The sequence below is a fragment of the Xiphophorus hellerii genome, chromosome 9, assembly GCF_003331165.1.
Source record: "Xiphophorus hellerii strain 12219 chromosome 9, Xiphophorus_hellerii-4.1, whole genome shotgun sequence".
Taxonomy (NCBI): Eukaryota; Metazoa; Chordata; class Actinopteri; order Cyprinodontiformes; family Poeciliidae; genus Xiphophorus; species Xiphophorus hellerii.
Genome location: NC_045680.1, coordinates 30,392,009 through 30,407,663, shown reverse-complemented (window position 1 = coordinate 30,407,663; position 15,655 = coordinate 30,392,009). Strand labels below are relative to the sequence as shown.

General features: G+C 40.1%; 1 protein-coding gene across 3 annotated transcripts; it reads left to right on the top strand.

Moving 5' to 3' along the window:
- Positions 1 to 3,599: 3,599 nt before the first annotated feature.
- Positions 3,600 to 15,181, top strand: LOC116725251 (uncharacterized). 3 transcript variants are annotated; one of them, XR_004340359.1, is made up of 13 exons: positions 3,600 to 3,893; positions 4,004 to 4,123; positions 4,232 to 4,394; positions 4,505 to 4,624; positions 4,730 to 4,892; positions 5,003 to 5,122; positions 5,228 to 5,390; positions 11,512 to 11,660; positions 11,737 to 11,857; positions 12,170 to 12,369; positions 13,272 to 13,367; positions 14,694 to 14,787; positions 14,913 to 15,181. XR_004340359.1 is itself a non-coding variant. In XM_032571183.1 (12 exons), exons 8-12 carry the CDS (start codon positions 11,652 to 11,654, stop codon positions 15,159 to 15,161), a joined length of 675 nt encoding a protein of 224 aa, XP_032427074.1. In that variant the 5' UTR covers positions 3,609 to 3,893; positions 4,004 to 4,123; positions 4,232 to 4,394; positions 4,505 to 4,624; positions 4,730 to 4,892; positions 5,003 to 5,122; positions 5,228 to 5,390; positions 11,512 to 11,651; the 3' UTR covers positions 15,162 to 15,181. The 3 variants fall into 3 exon arrangements, 2 of the variants coding, with proteins under 2 accessions (XP_032427074.1, XP_032427075.1); XM_032571183.1 differs by lacking the exon at positions 14,694 to 14,787 and having other exon boundaries at positions 3,609 to 3,893; XM_032571184.1 differs by lacking the exons at positions 3,600 to 3,893; positions 4,004 to 4,123; positions 4,232 to 4,394; ... (3 more) ...; positions 5,228 to 5,390; positions 14,694 to 14,787 and adding an exon at positions 7,431 to 8,014 and having other exon boundaries at positions 9,012 to 11,660.
- Positions 15,182 to 15,655: the final 474 nt, after the last annotated feature.

The following is a 15,655-nucleotide window of genomic DNA, read 5'->3' as shown; positions in this document are numbered from 1 at the left end:
TTCCAATGGCGGGTCCAGAAGACATCTCAGGGTAGGAGCTGTTGCGGGTTTTGCTGTGCTACTCCGCTGATGCTATCGCTTGTTGAAGGCCAACGCTAGGCCTCTTGCTGTGCTGGTTTGGTTTGATTCTCTGCTGAGAGTCAATGAGCTGAGAAGGATTCTGCTGTTTTAAATCCTTCTGTCTTTGGGTTTTAGTGTTTGAATCAGTTGCTGTGGTCTTGTGACCTGTGCAGGTTTAGGTGTAACTAGAATCTGATATCTAGAATGGCTGCCAAAGACTTGGCAAATACAGTTTAGAGGCTGTAGGAAGGGATTCATCTTAGGCTTTGTAAATATCACTATAATAAACCTTGATTACCTACTTATTAGTACTAATATACTGTGGCTATGTTCACAGTAGTATAGCTGCATTAGGATGGTTATCTTTCCAATGAATACAGTTTTTGAGTGAAGATGAGGTCTTTACATTTCAACATACGTTTATTTTTTGTACCTACCGATACTTAAAATTTAGTTTGAAATTTAGGGTCCATACTTTCATAACTTAATTCAAACAAATTTTAATTTCATCATGGGACTTCATTTCTTCTGGACGACAGCGGACAACGGCGAGATCTCCTGGAGCTGCAGGCCGGAGGATGCAGAGGTAATGTTCACACTGTAATCCACCATTTCTTATTTACAGGTTTTCAGCTCCTTGTTTTCCATCTGGAGAGGATCAACTGGGACCTGTTCAGTGTTTAAATTTGTTTTTAACCCATTTTCCCTCCTAGACTAAGCAACTGGTGGACTTTTTGTTGCAAATAATTTTTTTTTCTTCTCGGATGAAGCCACCACAGGAGCTTCTACTACAACTAACTCCCTTTTCTCCTATAGAAACACTCCTGAAGCAGCTCTTTTTTTTCTGTCTCTCTCTTTATTCTGTTCTTTCAAATCCCCCGGGGGTAGTGACAGATGGCTTTCGTACAGAGCCAACTTCTGGTTCTGCTGGAGGGTTCTTCCTGTTAAAGGGAAGTTTATTCGCTCCACTGTCACTACATGCATTCTAAATATGAGGCATTGATTTGGCTTACTTAACTGTTAACCAATTTAAATAATTGGTGCAGTGCTGGCCTCATTTTGGAAAGTCTTTCTGTTAAAGGGAAGTTCTTCTTTTTGGAAAGTCTTTCTGTTAAAGGGAAGCTTTTCCTCTCCAGTCACCACTTGGATCCTCAGTAGGAGGCCTTGCTTAAGCTTACTTTACTTTTATTGAATTTAAATAATTGGTGTGGTGTTTAATTATTATTTTGGAAATCTTCCTGGTAAAGGGAAGTTTTTCCTCTCCACTGTCACCAGTTGGATAGTCAGTACAAGTCATTGCTTTAGCTTAACTATTAACCAATTTAAATAATAGTTCTAGCTTTAACCTTATTTTGGAAAGTCTTCCTGTTAAAGGGAAGTCTTTGTTTTTGAAAATCTTCCTGTTATAGGGAAATGTTTCCATTCTTGTTACCACGTGGATTCTCAGTAGGAGGCATTGTTTAAGCTTATTTATAATTAATTTACGTAATTGGTGCAGTGTTAGTGTTTCTGGAAGTCTTCCTGTTAAAGGGAAGTTTTTATTTTTGGAAAGTCCTCCTGTTAAAGGGAAGTCTTTCTTTTTGAAAATCTTCCTGGTCAAGGGGAGTCTTTCCTCTCCACTGTCGCCAATTTTATATTCAGTACAAGTCATCGCTTTAGCTTAACTACTAACCAATTTAAATAAGTGTTTTAGCGTTAACCTTATTTTGGAAAGTCTTCCTGTTAAAGGGAAGTCTTTCTTTTTGGAAAGTGTTAAGCTTAAGCTTTTATGACTTTTAGCCAATGTTTGATGGCCGTTTTTTTTTTTTTTTGGAAATCTTCTTGTTAAAGGGAAGATTTTTTCTCCCCTGTCACCACATGCATCCGCAGTATCTATGGTGGTGAATGATAGTTTTGAGGTCATGGTTGAGAATTTAAGGCCTTCTCAGCACCACACGGTATGTGGACCGGGAAGCTATGGTATGTGGACCGGGAAGGTATGGTATATGGACCGGGAAGATATGGAAGCCAATCAACAGTTTTTGTTGAGATGGAACGACGACTCAAGACGCCAGAAGGCCTCGGACTGAAAGGTAGGTAGGAATGTGAATACAACGCCAGGAAATGTGGTTTGGTACTCAAGGCTATGAAGTCATCGGATGAGTTTAAGGTATTTAGTTACAAATGAGTACAACGAAGGGGTTGATCTATTCCAGGCACAATGCTCCACTCATGAAAAACACGGTAGGCTATGTTAACTTTTGATCTTGGTTACAAAAGGGGTTACCCTTGGTAACAAAAGGTTGTGTGTTAGGTGTTTTTCACATACAGTTCGGTCGAGTGTGTGAAAACAAACCCTACAGACGGGTAAAGCGTTAGTTACCTTTCGGGCGGGTTTGTGTGAAAACGAACTCTCCCGACGGGTAAAGGGTTGGTTACCTTTCGGGCGGGTTTGTGTGAGAACGAACTCTCCCGACGGGTAAAGGGTTGGTTGCCTTTCGGTCGGGTTTGTGTGAAAACGAACTCTCCCGACGGGTAAAGGGTTGGTTGCCTTTCGGTCGGGTTTGTGTGAAAACGAACTCTCCCGACGGGTAAAGGGTTGGTTACCTTTCGGGCGGGTTTGTGTGAGAACGAACTCTCCCGACGGGTAAAGGGTTGGTTGCCTTTCGGTCGGGTTTGTGTGAAAACGAACTCTCCCGACGGGTAAAGGGTTGGTTGCCTTTCGGTCGGGTTTGTGTGAAAACGAACTCTCCCGACGGGTAAAGGGTTGGTTGCCTTTCGGTCGGGTTTGTGTGAAAACGAACTCTCCCGACGGGTCAAGGGTTGGTTACTTTTCGGTGGAGTTTGTGTGAAAACGAACTCTCCCGACGGGTCAAGGGTTGGTTACTTTTCGGTGGGGTTTGTGTGAAAACGAACTCTCCCGACGGGTCAAGGGTTGGTTGCCTTTCGGTGGGGTTTGTGTGAAAACGAACTCTCCCGACGGGTAAAGGGTTGGTTGCCTTTCGGTCGGGTTTGTGTGAAAACGAACTCTCCTGACGGGTAAAGGGTTGGTTGCCTTTCGGTCGGGTTTGTGTGAAAACGAACTCTCCCGACGGGTAAAGGGTTGGTTGCCTTTCGGTCGGGTTTGTGTGAAAACGAACTCTCCCGACGGGTAAAGGGTTGGTTGCCTTTCGGTCGGGTTTGTGTGAAAACGAACTCTCCCGACGGGTAAAGGGTTGGTTGCCTTTCGGTCGGGTTTGTGTGAAAACGAACTCTCCCGACGGGTAAAGGGTTGGTTGCCTTTCGGTCGGGTTTGTGTGAAAACGAACTCTCCCGACGGGTCAAGGGTTGGTTACTTTTCGGTGGTGTTTGTGTGAAAACGAACTCTCCCGACGGGTCAAGGGTTGGTTGCCTTTCGGTCGGGTTTGTGTGAAAACAAACTCTCCCGACGGGTCAAGGGTTGGTTGCCTTTCGGTGGGGTTTGTGTGAAAACGAACTCTCCCGACGGGTAAAGGGTTCGTTGCCTTTCGGTCGGGTTTGTGTGAAAACGAACTCTCCCGACGGGTAAAGGGTTGGTTGCCTTTCGGTCGGGTTTGTGTGAAAACGAACTCTCCCGACGGGTAAAGGGTTGGTTACTTTTCGGTCGGGGTTGTGTGAAAACGAACCCGGCCGACAGGTAAATGCTTGAAAACTATTGCAGTGACAACAAAAATCCCAGCGACTGATGGGGGAGAAAAGTCCTCAAGTGACCCATCCACTCCCCGACTGCTCCCAACAATGGCCGACGGAAAAGGCCTTCGTCTCCCCCACCGCTGATGGATGACCTCAGTGACCCTGCCATCGAGCTCAGATATCTTCTTCAAGAAATACTGCAGGTATTTTGCTGTTTGATATTTACAAGTGTGAGTTTTGAAAAGTGACTATTCATTGAGTTGCTAAAGAGTTAAACCTGCACCTGTCCTGTTGTTGTCCGGTTGTCCTTCAGCAACCCTCCTGGATCATTGCCCCAACAACAACGGAAAAGAACCTTAATGCCACCCGGCTGATGGATGACCTCAGTGACCCTGCCATCGAGCTCAGATGTCTTCTTCAGGAAATGCTGCAGGTATTTTGCTGTTTTTAGAGAGGTATTTTGACTATTTGAAAATGATGACTTCATAGAACGGGTTTGACCTTAAACTTGCACCTGTCTTGTTGTCCTTTTGTCCTTTAGGAATTCTCCTGGATCATCTAGTTTTTCGTCTCGGATTCGCCCTTCATCGGATCCCCATCATCCACCAGAAAAGGCTTTCGTCTCCTCCTCCAACCCCCTGCTGATGGATGACATTAATTACCCTATCATCAGTGTCGGTAATCTTCCTCAAGAAATACTGCAGGTATTTTGCTGTTTGATATTTACAAGTGTGAGTTTTGAAAAGTGACTATTCATTGAGTTGCTAAAGAGTTAAACCTGCACCTGTCCTGTTGTTGTCCGGTTGTCCTTCAGCAACCCTCCTGGATCATTGCCCCAACAACAACGGAAAAGAACCTTAATGCCACCCGGCTGATGGATGACCTCAGTGACCCTGCCATCGGGCTCAGATGTCTTCCTCAAGAAATGCTGCAGGTATTTTGCTGTTATTAGAGAGGTATTTTGAGTATTTGAAAATGACTTCAGAGAACGGGTTTGACCTTAAACTTGCACCTGTCTTGTTGTCCTTTTGTCCTTTAGGAATTCTCCTGGATCATCTAGTTTTTCGTCTCGGATTCGCCCTTCATCGGATCCCCATCATCCACCAGAAAAGGCTTTCGTCTCCTCCTCCAACCCCCTGCTGATGGATGACATTAATTACCCTATCATCAGTGTCGGTAATCTTCCTCAAGAAATACTGCAGGTATTTTGCTGTTTGATATTTACAAGTGTGAGTTTTGAAAAGTGACTATTCATTGAGTTGCTAAAGAGTTAAACCTGCACCTGTCCTGTTGTTGTCCGGTTGTCCTTCAGCAACCCTCCTGGATCATTGCCCCAACAACAACGGAAAAGAACCTTAATGCCACCCGGCTGATGGATGACCTCAGTGACCCTGCCATCGGGCTCAGATGTCTTCCTCAAGAAATGCTGCAGGTATTTTGCTGTTATTAGAGAGGTATTTTGAGTATTTGAAAATGACTTCAGAGAACGGGTTTGACCTTAAACTTGCACCTGTCTTGTTGTCCTTTTGTCCTTTAGGAATTCTCCTGGATCATCTAGTTTTTCGTCTCTGATTCGCCCTTCATCGGATCCCCATCATCCACCAGAAAAGGCTTTCGTCTCCTCCTCCAACCCCCTGCTGATGGATGACATTAATTACCCTATCATCAGTGTCGGTAATCTTCCTCAAGAAATACTGCAGGTATTTTGCTGTTTGATATTTACAAGTGTGAGTTTTGAAAAGTGACTATTCATTGAGTTGCTAAAGAGTTAAACCTGCACCTGTCCGGTTGTCGTTCAGGAATCCACCTGGATCGTCTTTTTTTTTTTCTTTTTCTTTTGGATTTTGTACTTCATTGCCCCCACCATCGACAGACAGAAGAAATAACTGAACTTGAAACGCTTATCAAAACGACTTCAGTTTATCTTTTTTTTTTTTTTTTTCTTCCAAAAACTGGATAAGTCTTCAGTCTGGTACTTTGGCCTTCTCTAGGCATTCTCTTTTTTTATGAACAATTTTGTTTAGTTTTATTTATTTTAGATATGTTAAATGTTAGAATTTAATGTATATTGATGTTTGAGGGTGTGTTTTTGCATCATTTTAGCGTTACCATGGTTATGGCATTTATTATGAGTAGGCTTAGACTGGTTTATTGTGATCTGTCTGTATTTATGCTGTTTGTCTTTTTTTTTTTTTTGTATATAATTTATGTCAACTGCTTTTGTTTTCTCAGTTATTTTTCTTTCCATAGGAGCTACACCTGGTCTGGTGTTCTGACTAGCTGTGGTTGCTTCCTGGAAAAGGTCATTGGCTGACATGATGCTGCCATCACCTAACATTTCTCCCTCTCCTCTTCATTTCCACGAACATGGAAAGTTCTCCTGATCAGTTGACCTGTTGTTGTGTCTCTGCTCTGTCTTCTCTCAGCTCCAGTCGGTCATGGCAGATGGCTGCTGATACTGAGCTCGGTTCTGGTTCTGTTGAAGATTTCTTCCTGTTGGAGGGGAGTTCTTCTGCTGCACTGTCGCTACATGCATGCTCTGTATTGGGGACTGCTGTAAAGTCAACAACTCAACACAAGCGATTTGCTGTCGCCCCCTGCTGGTCAGATGGAGTGAATGCTGTAAGTAACGACTCCTTACAATTTGCTGAGTTTAGTTTGGTACAAACTTTTTAGACTACTTTAATAATCAATTGAGCTTATAGCATTAGCAATATGAATACATGTGATTGAAGTAAAATTACTTCAAAGTGCATTGAGATGACATTTGTTGTGAATTAGCAATATATAAAATTGAACTTTCAAACTAATAAATGAGCCCCAAAAATAAACAATATAAAAAAACAAAAACCCCAACAACCAATACAAGAAAGTTCAAAACCCCCAAAATAGATACAAAACCCCCAAAATAGATACCAAAACATTCAAAACACCAAAATAGATACCAAAACATTCAAAACCCCCAAAATAGATACCAAAACATTAAAAGCTTATAATTATAACGCTAATTCACAACGATGTTGTTGAGGCATTTTATAAAAAGTCATTTCAATTTAGTCAGATTACTATTGATCCAAGTTATCAATTCATTAGGTTCACTTAATTATAAAGTAGTTGAAAAAGTTTGTACCAAATAAAACCCAACAGATTGTATGGATTCGTTACTTACAGCATTCACTCCATCTGACCAGCAGGGGGCGACAGCAAATCGCTTGTGTTGAGTTGTTGACTTTACAGCAGTCCCTAACACAGAGCATGCATGTAGCGACAGTGCAGCAGAAGAACTCCGCTCTACCAGGAAGAAATCTTCAGCAGAACCAGAACCGAGCTCAGTACCAGCAGCCACCTGCTATGACCGACTGGAGGTGAGAGAAGACAGAGCAGAGACACAACAACAGGTCAACTGATCAGGAGAACTTTCCATGTTCGTGGAAATGAAAAGGAGAGGGAGAACGGTTAGGTGATGGCAGCATCATGTCAGCCAATGACCTTTTCCAGGAAGCAACCACAGCTAGTCAGAACACCAGACCAGGTGTAGCTTCTGTGGAGAGAAAAATAACTGAGAAAACAAAAAGCTAAGTTTCTAACTAAGCTTTTTAGTTAGAAAAGGTTTAGTTTCTAACTAAACTTGTTGTTTAGTTAGAAACACAAGAGCGCCACCTTCTGGCCTCTCTACAGATCAGTTCAGGTCAGAGAATGGAACTGTTTCTGTCTTTGTTTTTCCCCTCCGTGGGCTGCCACCTTATCGTGGTGGAGGGGTTTGAGTGTCCCAGTGATCCTAGGGCTGTCGGAGGCTTCATGCATCTATTTGGGTTGGGTCTGCCGGGGCAAACGGTCCTAGGTGAGGGATCTGACCAAGAGCAGCCCAAAGATTGCTTAGAAATATAGATACAGTGTTCCTATTTAGAGATGACGATATATACAGGGTTCCCGCTTACCACCAGAGCTATAGACTGAAGTCAGTTTCTCCAAGTGTTTTATCACCCTGGCGGGGCCACCAGGCTTTATTCCCTCCCCTCACCAAGCTTTGGGTTGTTATTTTAGATGGGGATTTTCTCCACCAGTGATGGTAAAGACAGATTAAAGTAAAGGTTTATAGTTAAGACATTGAACTGACTGAGGAGTTGTGAACCAATTGTGCCGTCCCATCAGTTTTCCGTTGGCTTCACATGCTGTTATTTCTGAGTTTTGATTCCTGATCCTGCACCTCAGACTTTCTGTAACTTGACATTTTATAACCGAAACACGCAGCAGACCGCTGATGTAAGAGCAGCTCTTCCACTGGACACAGGTTTTCTGTAGGAAACCCTGAAAGTTTTCCCAGGTGTCGCTTCCTGATTGTTGACTTGGAACTTTCTTGGCAATCTTTCTTAAGGAATGCTGCAGGTATTCTGCTGTTTATTTAAGTAATATTTAGAAGTTAGTTTTTGAAAAGTGGTGATTATATTCTGAGTCGTTAAAGGGCTTGACCTAGAACCTGCACCTGTCCTGTTGTCGCCTTCCTGTCCTCAATTTCCATTTGCTTGATTTGTTTCTCTGTTTCTACCAAAAACTGGACAAATAAAGTCTTCAATCTGGTGTTTTGTTAACAAAATTGTTCTTTTAAAACAAGGTTTAATTGAGACCATGCACTTTATAATTCCTTTTATTTTGTAGATTCTGTTTATGTATTTAGGATATTCTAAATGTCTTCCAGTTCCAGTGTTAAATGTTCATTAGAATTTAAAGTTTGAGATGAAGAGGACTTTTCCCCTTCAGTCTTCCACTCAGAAGCTTCTTTCTTCTCAGTTTGGTTTTTAAAGTTTTATCTTTGAGACTGTGTTCTTGCATTGTTATGCTTTAGCCATTGTATTGGTTGAAAATGGTCTCATTACCGTTTTATCGTTTATGGCAATAACTTCTTGGACAATTTATCATCCAGCAAAACTTATTGTGACGGTTGTCAACATAAATTTTGCTGGACAATAAATTGTCCCAGAAGTTATTGCCATAAACGATAATGTTGTTTTAATACCATTGTCAACTAATATAGTGGCTATGGCACAATGATGCAAAAACACATTCTCAAATATCAATAAACTTTAAATTCTAATGAACATTTAGTACTAGAACCCGAAGACATTTTAAGTGTCCAGAATAAATTTAAATGTCTTCTTCCTGTTAGGACCAGAAGAAGAGGACTCTTTCCCTTCGGTCCTCCACTCAGCAGCTTCTTTTTTCTCAGTTGGATTTTTATTTTCCATCACAACAACCTTACAAATGTTGATGAAAATAATTCATGTCTGAGTTCCTGTTTCTCCTTTTTATTTGGGTCTGAGCAGGGAGAGTTTCATCAGGTGTCCCACAGCAGCTTGATAGAATCGGGCTGTGGTACCGTCAGTAATGAGCCGAACGGGTCGGCGGTGTGTCGCTACGACTCGCTCATCTGAGGCGCCACTGGTGGGGGAGATTTGAGATCAAACAGCCTGAAAACGGCCTCGCCTGTTGAGTTTGAGTCGCTATGTCACACTGAGCCGATGGACGCTGGAAGAGAGGAGACGCAGCGAGCTTCTCCTGCTGGGCAGATCTGAGAGAAGAAAATGAGGATTTAACTATACCGTCCTGATAAGAAGCTGCCTTCTGACCCAGATGAACTCATCCATCCATGCCTGGTTCCCTTCATCCATCCATCCTGGTTCCCTTCATTCATCCACCCATCCATCCATCCTGGTTCCCTTTCATTCCTGGGAATTCCTTGCTGACCATTTTGATTTCTTTACAGGGATGTTCTCAGTCTTTTAAAATAAAAATGAATAAAGCAGAAAGTCCTTGGAGTTTGTCTTTAAATGGGTAAATTGGAGCCAAGCCTTTTTTTTAGCCCTGAGCAGATTTTTAAATGGGGACTGTGGAATGGACGAGCTTTAGTTTTATCTTTTATAAGTCAGCTTTATTGACTGTTGAAAAACACACGGCATCTCTAATGGTATTCACCCCGAACCTCACACACAGCGCTTGTGCATCCAAGAGTCTTCTGCAATAACCACAGTTAGAGTAACAAAATAACAGCAACATAAAGTAAGAGTTCTGTATATGATAGGGACCCCGTTACCAACATGTCATCAGATGCTTAATCATTCCTATGCTATGTGTGTAAGATACTTACATTTTTTGTAATTGGCTTGCCGTACATCATATAGGTGTTATTGCTATTTATTTTAACTTTACAGGAGTAATAAACTGAAAATATATATTTGGATTTTGAAATGCATGGAGGTGTTTAAGTGTGCAATATTATTTAAACTGGCAACACATAGCCCTGTGCACATCATCCCCACCCTGGTGGCAGCTTTATTCTGTGGGCCTGCTTAGCAAAGACAGAAAAGCTGGTCAGAGCTGATGGTTAAACAGATGGAAGAGAAACCTGGACTGATGCAGATGCTCGCTTTCCTTCAACAATGAAATAGAACAATGACATATCGGTGTTCAGAACTAAATATAAAAGACTATGGTTGGACCTGGACATTTATATTTATACATGAGCTTCCATCTAACTGAGTCTTTTTGCATGGAAGAATGTGGAAATAATAAAAAAAAAAACAACAGTCTCTTGATGTGCAAAGCCGAATTTGATTAAACTCAGTTCAGAAGAGAGTTTTAAAATATGTTAAGAATTATCATCCACCCCTTTTGGATTCTTGTTTTGTTTTTAGTTAAGTTGTGGAAGAAAAAAAAGGTAGGAGAAATGATCAACACGTCACCCAAACAACGTGACGTACCGAACAGTTTGGTAACCTGTGACGTCTTCAGGGACCACCGGACAAATCACTGCGGTTCAAACTTAATATCGCTCTCTTGCTGTCATTACTACCACAGAACGTGATTATATATACTTAAAAACAAAAATCATCTACGTTCATTTAAAAAAACAAACTTCTTCTAAAAGTGAAATTATCTAATCATTTTTCTTTTTTAGCAGAAACTTAAGACGAAGTGTAAATGCAGTGTTTATGTTATAGTCCGGATATATTAAAAACAGATGTATGTTTTATCCTTTAATGAACACATTAAGAGCTTTAAACATGTATATTTGTGTAGTTTAGATTCAGCACGTTAAATAGTTATTTACCCAATTATGCGACTTTGCTGCAAGATGACTTGCTGTAATATTTATAGGATTTCTGGAGAAGTTTGAATTTTTCTTTTGCATTTCATTGACTGTCACATTGTCTAAAAGGTATATCCATCTGTTTGTCCACGATCATCCATCTATCCAATTAAGTATCAAATTTCTGCTGTTAGCTCAAAGTGAATTTTGTTTTTATATTTTAAAAATTACCCCAAAAAGGCCTGAGAGATTTTTAAATTTGTGCCTGAAAACATAAAGAAGATTGACAAGGCAAGACCCTATAAGAACATATTTTCTAAAACGCTTTACATGACTAGAAAGAAAAATAAAACAACAATAAAATCACATTGCAATGACAAAATGCAAGGATAAACAATGATGTACATCATAAAGTGAACATCATCATAAAGTAGACTTTATGATGTTCCAGGTATTATTAATCAAAGGCATCTCTAAGCAAAATGGATTTAGCCTTGATTTAAAAAACTGTGTTTAATCAGTTTTGCAGTTTTCTATAAGTGTGTTCCAGATTAGTGAAGTATAAAAACTGAATGGTGCTTTTATCATTGTATTTGATTAAAAGTATAGGAAGATGTTTATTTCCTTTGTGGATTCTAATTCATTTCATGAAGCAAAAAATAAATAAATACAAGCTTTACAGGCATAAAAGTGCTGTCCATTGCTTCACATAATCCTGTCTATGCTTCCTCTTCCAGGAGCTGGAGCAGATCTTGACATGGCTGACTGAGGAAGGTTTTGCACCTGAGGCCTCCGGCGTACCTTCCTTCACACACGAAGCTGTCTGGACAGTGTGACTAAGGATCTGGGAACAAAACGCTTGCAACATTTTGCAGAGATGGCAGAGGTAGATTATCACTGCTCAGTTAATCAGCGCTGTCTGGGATTGTAATGATGAGCAAGACGATCTTTTTGTCTGCAAGGTACGCAAGTCCTTGGAGCAGATCAAAATCTTCACAGAGCAGAAAGACGTTTTGGCTCAGGAGATACAAGATGAGAACGAACAACTCAGAAAGCAGCTGCTGCACCTCGTTTCACTGCAAGGTAGGACTTTTACATGCACATTGTGTAAAAGTTTGAGTAATTATAGACAGTTGACGAAACCTCTGGCACATTTTCAGTGCTTATTTGTGACTGCAGTATGATATTACATAGGAATGAGCCACCTTCTCCCTTTTCTCTTATCTATTTTCTGTTCTTAATTATTAAATATAGCACTTTATTGATGCAACATGTGCTGCTTTTGCTATCAATATCTGTCTTCATGTAACACCAAATCACCAAAACACTTTTAACCCCAGAAATGTAATGATTATGAGTTAAATTACATCCACCTCTCCTACTCCTTTCTTCCAGATTCCCAGATAAATGAAGTTGCTAAAATGTTGTACCAGCAGGGTCTCACTGAGCTGATTCACAGCTCCCCCAGTGAGCAGGTGGCGTATCTCCTGGTGGAGAGGGCTTCCCTGCTTGAGATGAATCAGGATCCTGGTGATGGAGACCCAGAGAGTCGACTGAGGACCCACGCAGAACCACTGAACCCCGTCATATGTGCGGTAGGTGAAACAGTAGTACTATTATTTTCGTGGTGTGTGGGTTTAATTTTTAAAGTCTTCACAGATAAAAACTGTCAAGGTAAAAAAGTGAGATTTATTGGAGTAGAATGTTTTTTCTATCTCAGTCCAGTCCAGTGCTGAGACTCTAATGAATTCTGCTGCACTGGTCTGCAACCTGACCATTATAAACATTTGTCTATAATGCTGATTAAGACCAAAAAGTGAGTTCACACCACACTGATTCTAAAGTCTCTGCGGGAGTGACAAGTGCATTTTTGAACCAATTTTAAGGTGCTTTAATTGCTTTTTGAAAGTATTAATTAGTCATAGTCAAAATCCTCTGACGATGACGATTCAGGTCACATGAGAAGGATTTTTGTGACTCTTTCATGTAAAAAACCTAAACTAAATGTTGAATTAGATATGCTGACTATGATATTCATCTTTAGAACATTTATAATTTTTTTGAAGCTTTATTTTTGTTTGGTTTTGTTGCATATGATCTAAGCCCTTTTTTTATTTTTGAGTCTTTACAATTTTATAAAACAAAGATTTTTTGTTCAGTTCCTATTTGTTTTTCTTACAATGAAGTAAAATCTTACAAATTTAGAATTGTAATATTTCTAAATTATTTCCTCTTTACAATACATACTTATTACATACTCTGTTTCCTCAATTTTACAATTTATATATTATTTAGTTGGATTTGCTTAGTAATTATTTTTACTTTATCTGTAGTAGACTGAACATTTTGTTTGCATAATTTATCTTAAGCTGTTATCCCCATTAAAGCACTTTGCATTTGATTGATTGAATGATAGGTTGCAGCGGTAAAGTTGATATGTTTTCCTTTTTCTTGATTATTAGAGGAATAATTTCTGGTATTAATTGTAATTTTGCAGCCCACCCACAAGAGGTCCCCACGACCTTTACAAAGCTCCTGGAAGAAAATATTTGGACTCCATAAGACTTTGCAGAGCAAGCACACCTTCGTACCAGTATGTATACGAGCTTCTAACTGCAGTGCTAAGGAAACATGTTTAGCCCTCTTACAGACTTCTTCTGTTTTTGCTTTAAAATGCGAGAAAAAAATATCACATAAAGAAAACTTGTGTAAATACAAAATACAGTTTTCAAATTCTGATTTAATTTATGGATGGGAAACAAAACTATCCAAGCCAAGTCAGCTCAATATTAAAAACTAATAGCTCACTAAAGCTAGTACCAGGTTTTGATGAGTGTTTGGGGGATTTTTAACATAGAGCTCGGTTGGTTTGGATAACTTTCTTTTCTCAGAACATTTGTCCAGTATTACAGTTTTTCTCAATTACTTTGGTGCATTTCTCAGAACAGAACTGTAATTCTCAAAGCTACTTGCCCAACCTTCGTATTATTGCGTCTCTCATGCACATCAAGAAAAGCAGTTTCTCATTTCTTTCAACCAGTTGAAATGCTTTGATATATCCATGAAAGTGATTATGTACAGTTCTCTACTTTTTCCTACCTTTTCTGTTGCTTATGTCATGTTGACTGAAATGTGTAGTTATCTCTTGAATCATCTCAACCTAAACAACATTTAAGCAAAAGTCTTAACATGCAAAGTTGTAATAATATATTGGGCATATTTCTATGCATTTTCATTAGTCTTTTCTTACTAAGTCTGTCCTGAGTTGGTACATTGCTCCCAGGTGAATCCTGACGTTCTCAAAATGTGTGAGGCATCAGCTCAACCAAAGATCGAGCAATTTTCTGAAGTAGCTCAAAGTTGCATCTCATGAACCATCAACTGTCCGGTATATAGATTATACTGTATAGCAGGAGCACAAGACGATGTTACGTTTCTGACAATGAAAAGACAAGGGACTGGACAGGATACTCTTGTATTGACAACATTACTAATCAGTTTGACTGTCTTATTTGTACTCGATGAAATAAGGACTTGTCTTATTGAGGCTTTGACGTGTTCACTGACACAGATATTTAATTTTGAGAAATGAGCTAAGGATTTTGAGAAAGACATTGGTTTTTGCAGGTAATCCATGGTGTTCTGTTTGTACAAACTGTTTTGAGAAATGTGTTTACCGTTTTGCAAATGTTGAGAATGATTCGAGAAATGCACCGAAGCGACTGAGAAAATCTGTAAAATATCTTTATTGATCTTGTAACAGCACTTTCATACTAAGCAGCATTGTATTCTGCATGGACTAACAAACTATGAAACTGCTTTTTTGTCATTTGGATGATCATGAAACTGACTTTGTGGGCATCTTCTGCATGCCAGTTTTTTTATTCTCTAACATCACTCTTTGTTTTGCCTTTTCCAGTGATACTAATCTTGCCAACAGCAGATAAACTTTGCATGACAGAAGTTCAAGGTCCAACACCACTCATACATCTTTCTCCAGATCGTATCTCAAGGTGTTGTCTCTGTCTCAGCTTGTTTTTCTGGATATTTTTACTCAAGTCTTTCTTTGTTATTTACAAACATTTAAATTGCTTCAGATTTGTCCATTTTGGTAGCATGTGTCTTCATCCCCTTCCAGGGTGGGGAGACACCTTTGGCCGGTGAACCAAGACGTTTGGAGAAGGAGTGTTCCCGACTGGAGCGGGATGTGGAAGAAGGTTCCCGCAGGTTGGCCATGGCCCACAACGAGATCCGGCATTTGAAAGATGAACTGGAGTCTGCTCAGAATTGGTCTCTGCTCGGATCAGACCTCTCTGCTCGCATGCAAATTCTTTTCTGCTCTTTTGGAAGAAAAAGTACCGTTGCCTGGCAACCTCTCAGCCAATAGAATAAAAGTGTTGTACTGGGTGTGTTTGTTTCCTTCAGTCTGAAATCCTGCTTTCGACTTGTGGCAGTAAAATTCCCCCATATTCTTCCACACTGATATCACTCATGCATGTCTTTATAGACATTTCTTTATGAACTTGTGGGCTGTCATTTTGAAACAATAGAAGGCAAATTGTTCCTACAACGTTGGAACAATGGGATTGATTAAAATACCTAAGTGTGCAATGAAAACATTGAGAGAGGAGTCTGGGTGCTTGCAAGGGATATGAATATTTCTCCGAGTGCCAGTTTAAAAGTAAAAAACTTTTTTGAGCTTTATATCAAAATATTAATATAATATAGGAGCCAGGCGTGGTGAAGCAGGGAGACACCTAAAAGCTGCAGGACTGAAGTTTGGCACCACGGTCTTAAAAAGATAGAAGCCCAATTTCAAGGCATCAAATTAAGTCATGTTTGGTATATACAGCATTTTTACAACAACTGTAGCTAACACAG

What these genes read in the sequence shown, in the direction of transcription:
- LOC116725251 (XM_032571183.1), top strand. An exon ending in TGAACCCCGTCATATGTGCG is followed by an intron (nt 12,370 to 13,271) that starts GTAGGTGAAACA and finishes GTAATTTTGCAG; the next exon opens with CCCACCCACAAGAGGTCCCC. An exon ending in GCAAGCACACCTTCGTACCA is followed by an intron (nt 13,368 to 14,912) that starts GTATGTATACGA and finishes ATCCCCTTCCAG; the next exon opens with GGTGGGGAGACACCTTTGGC.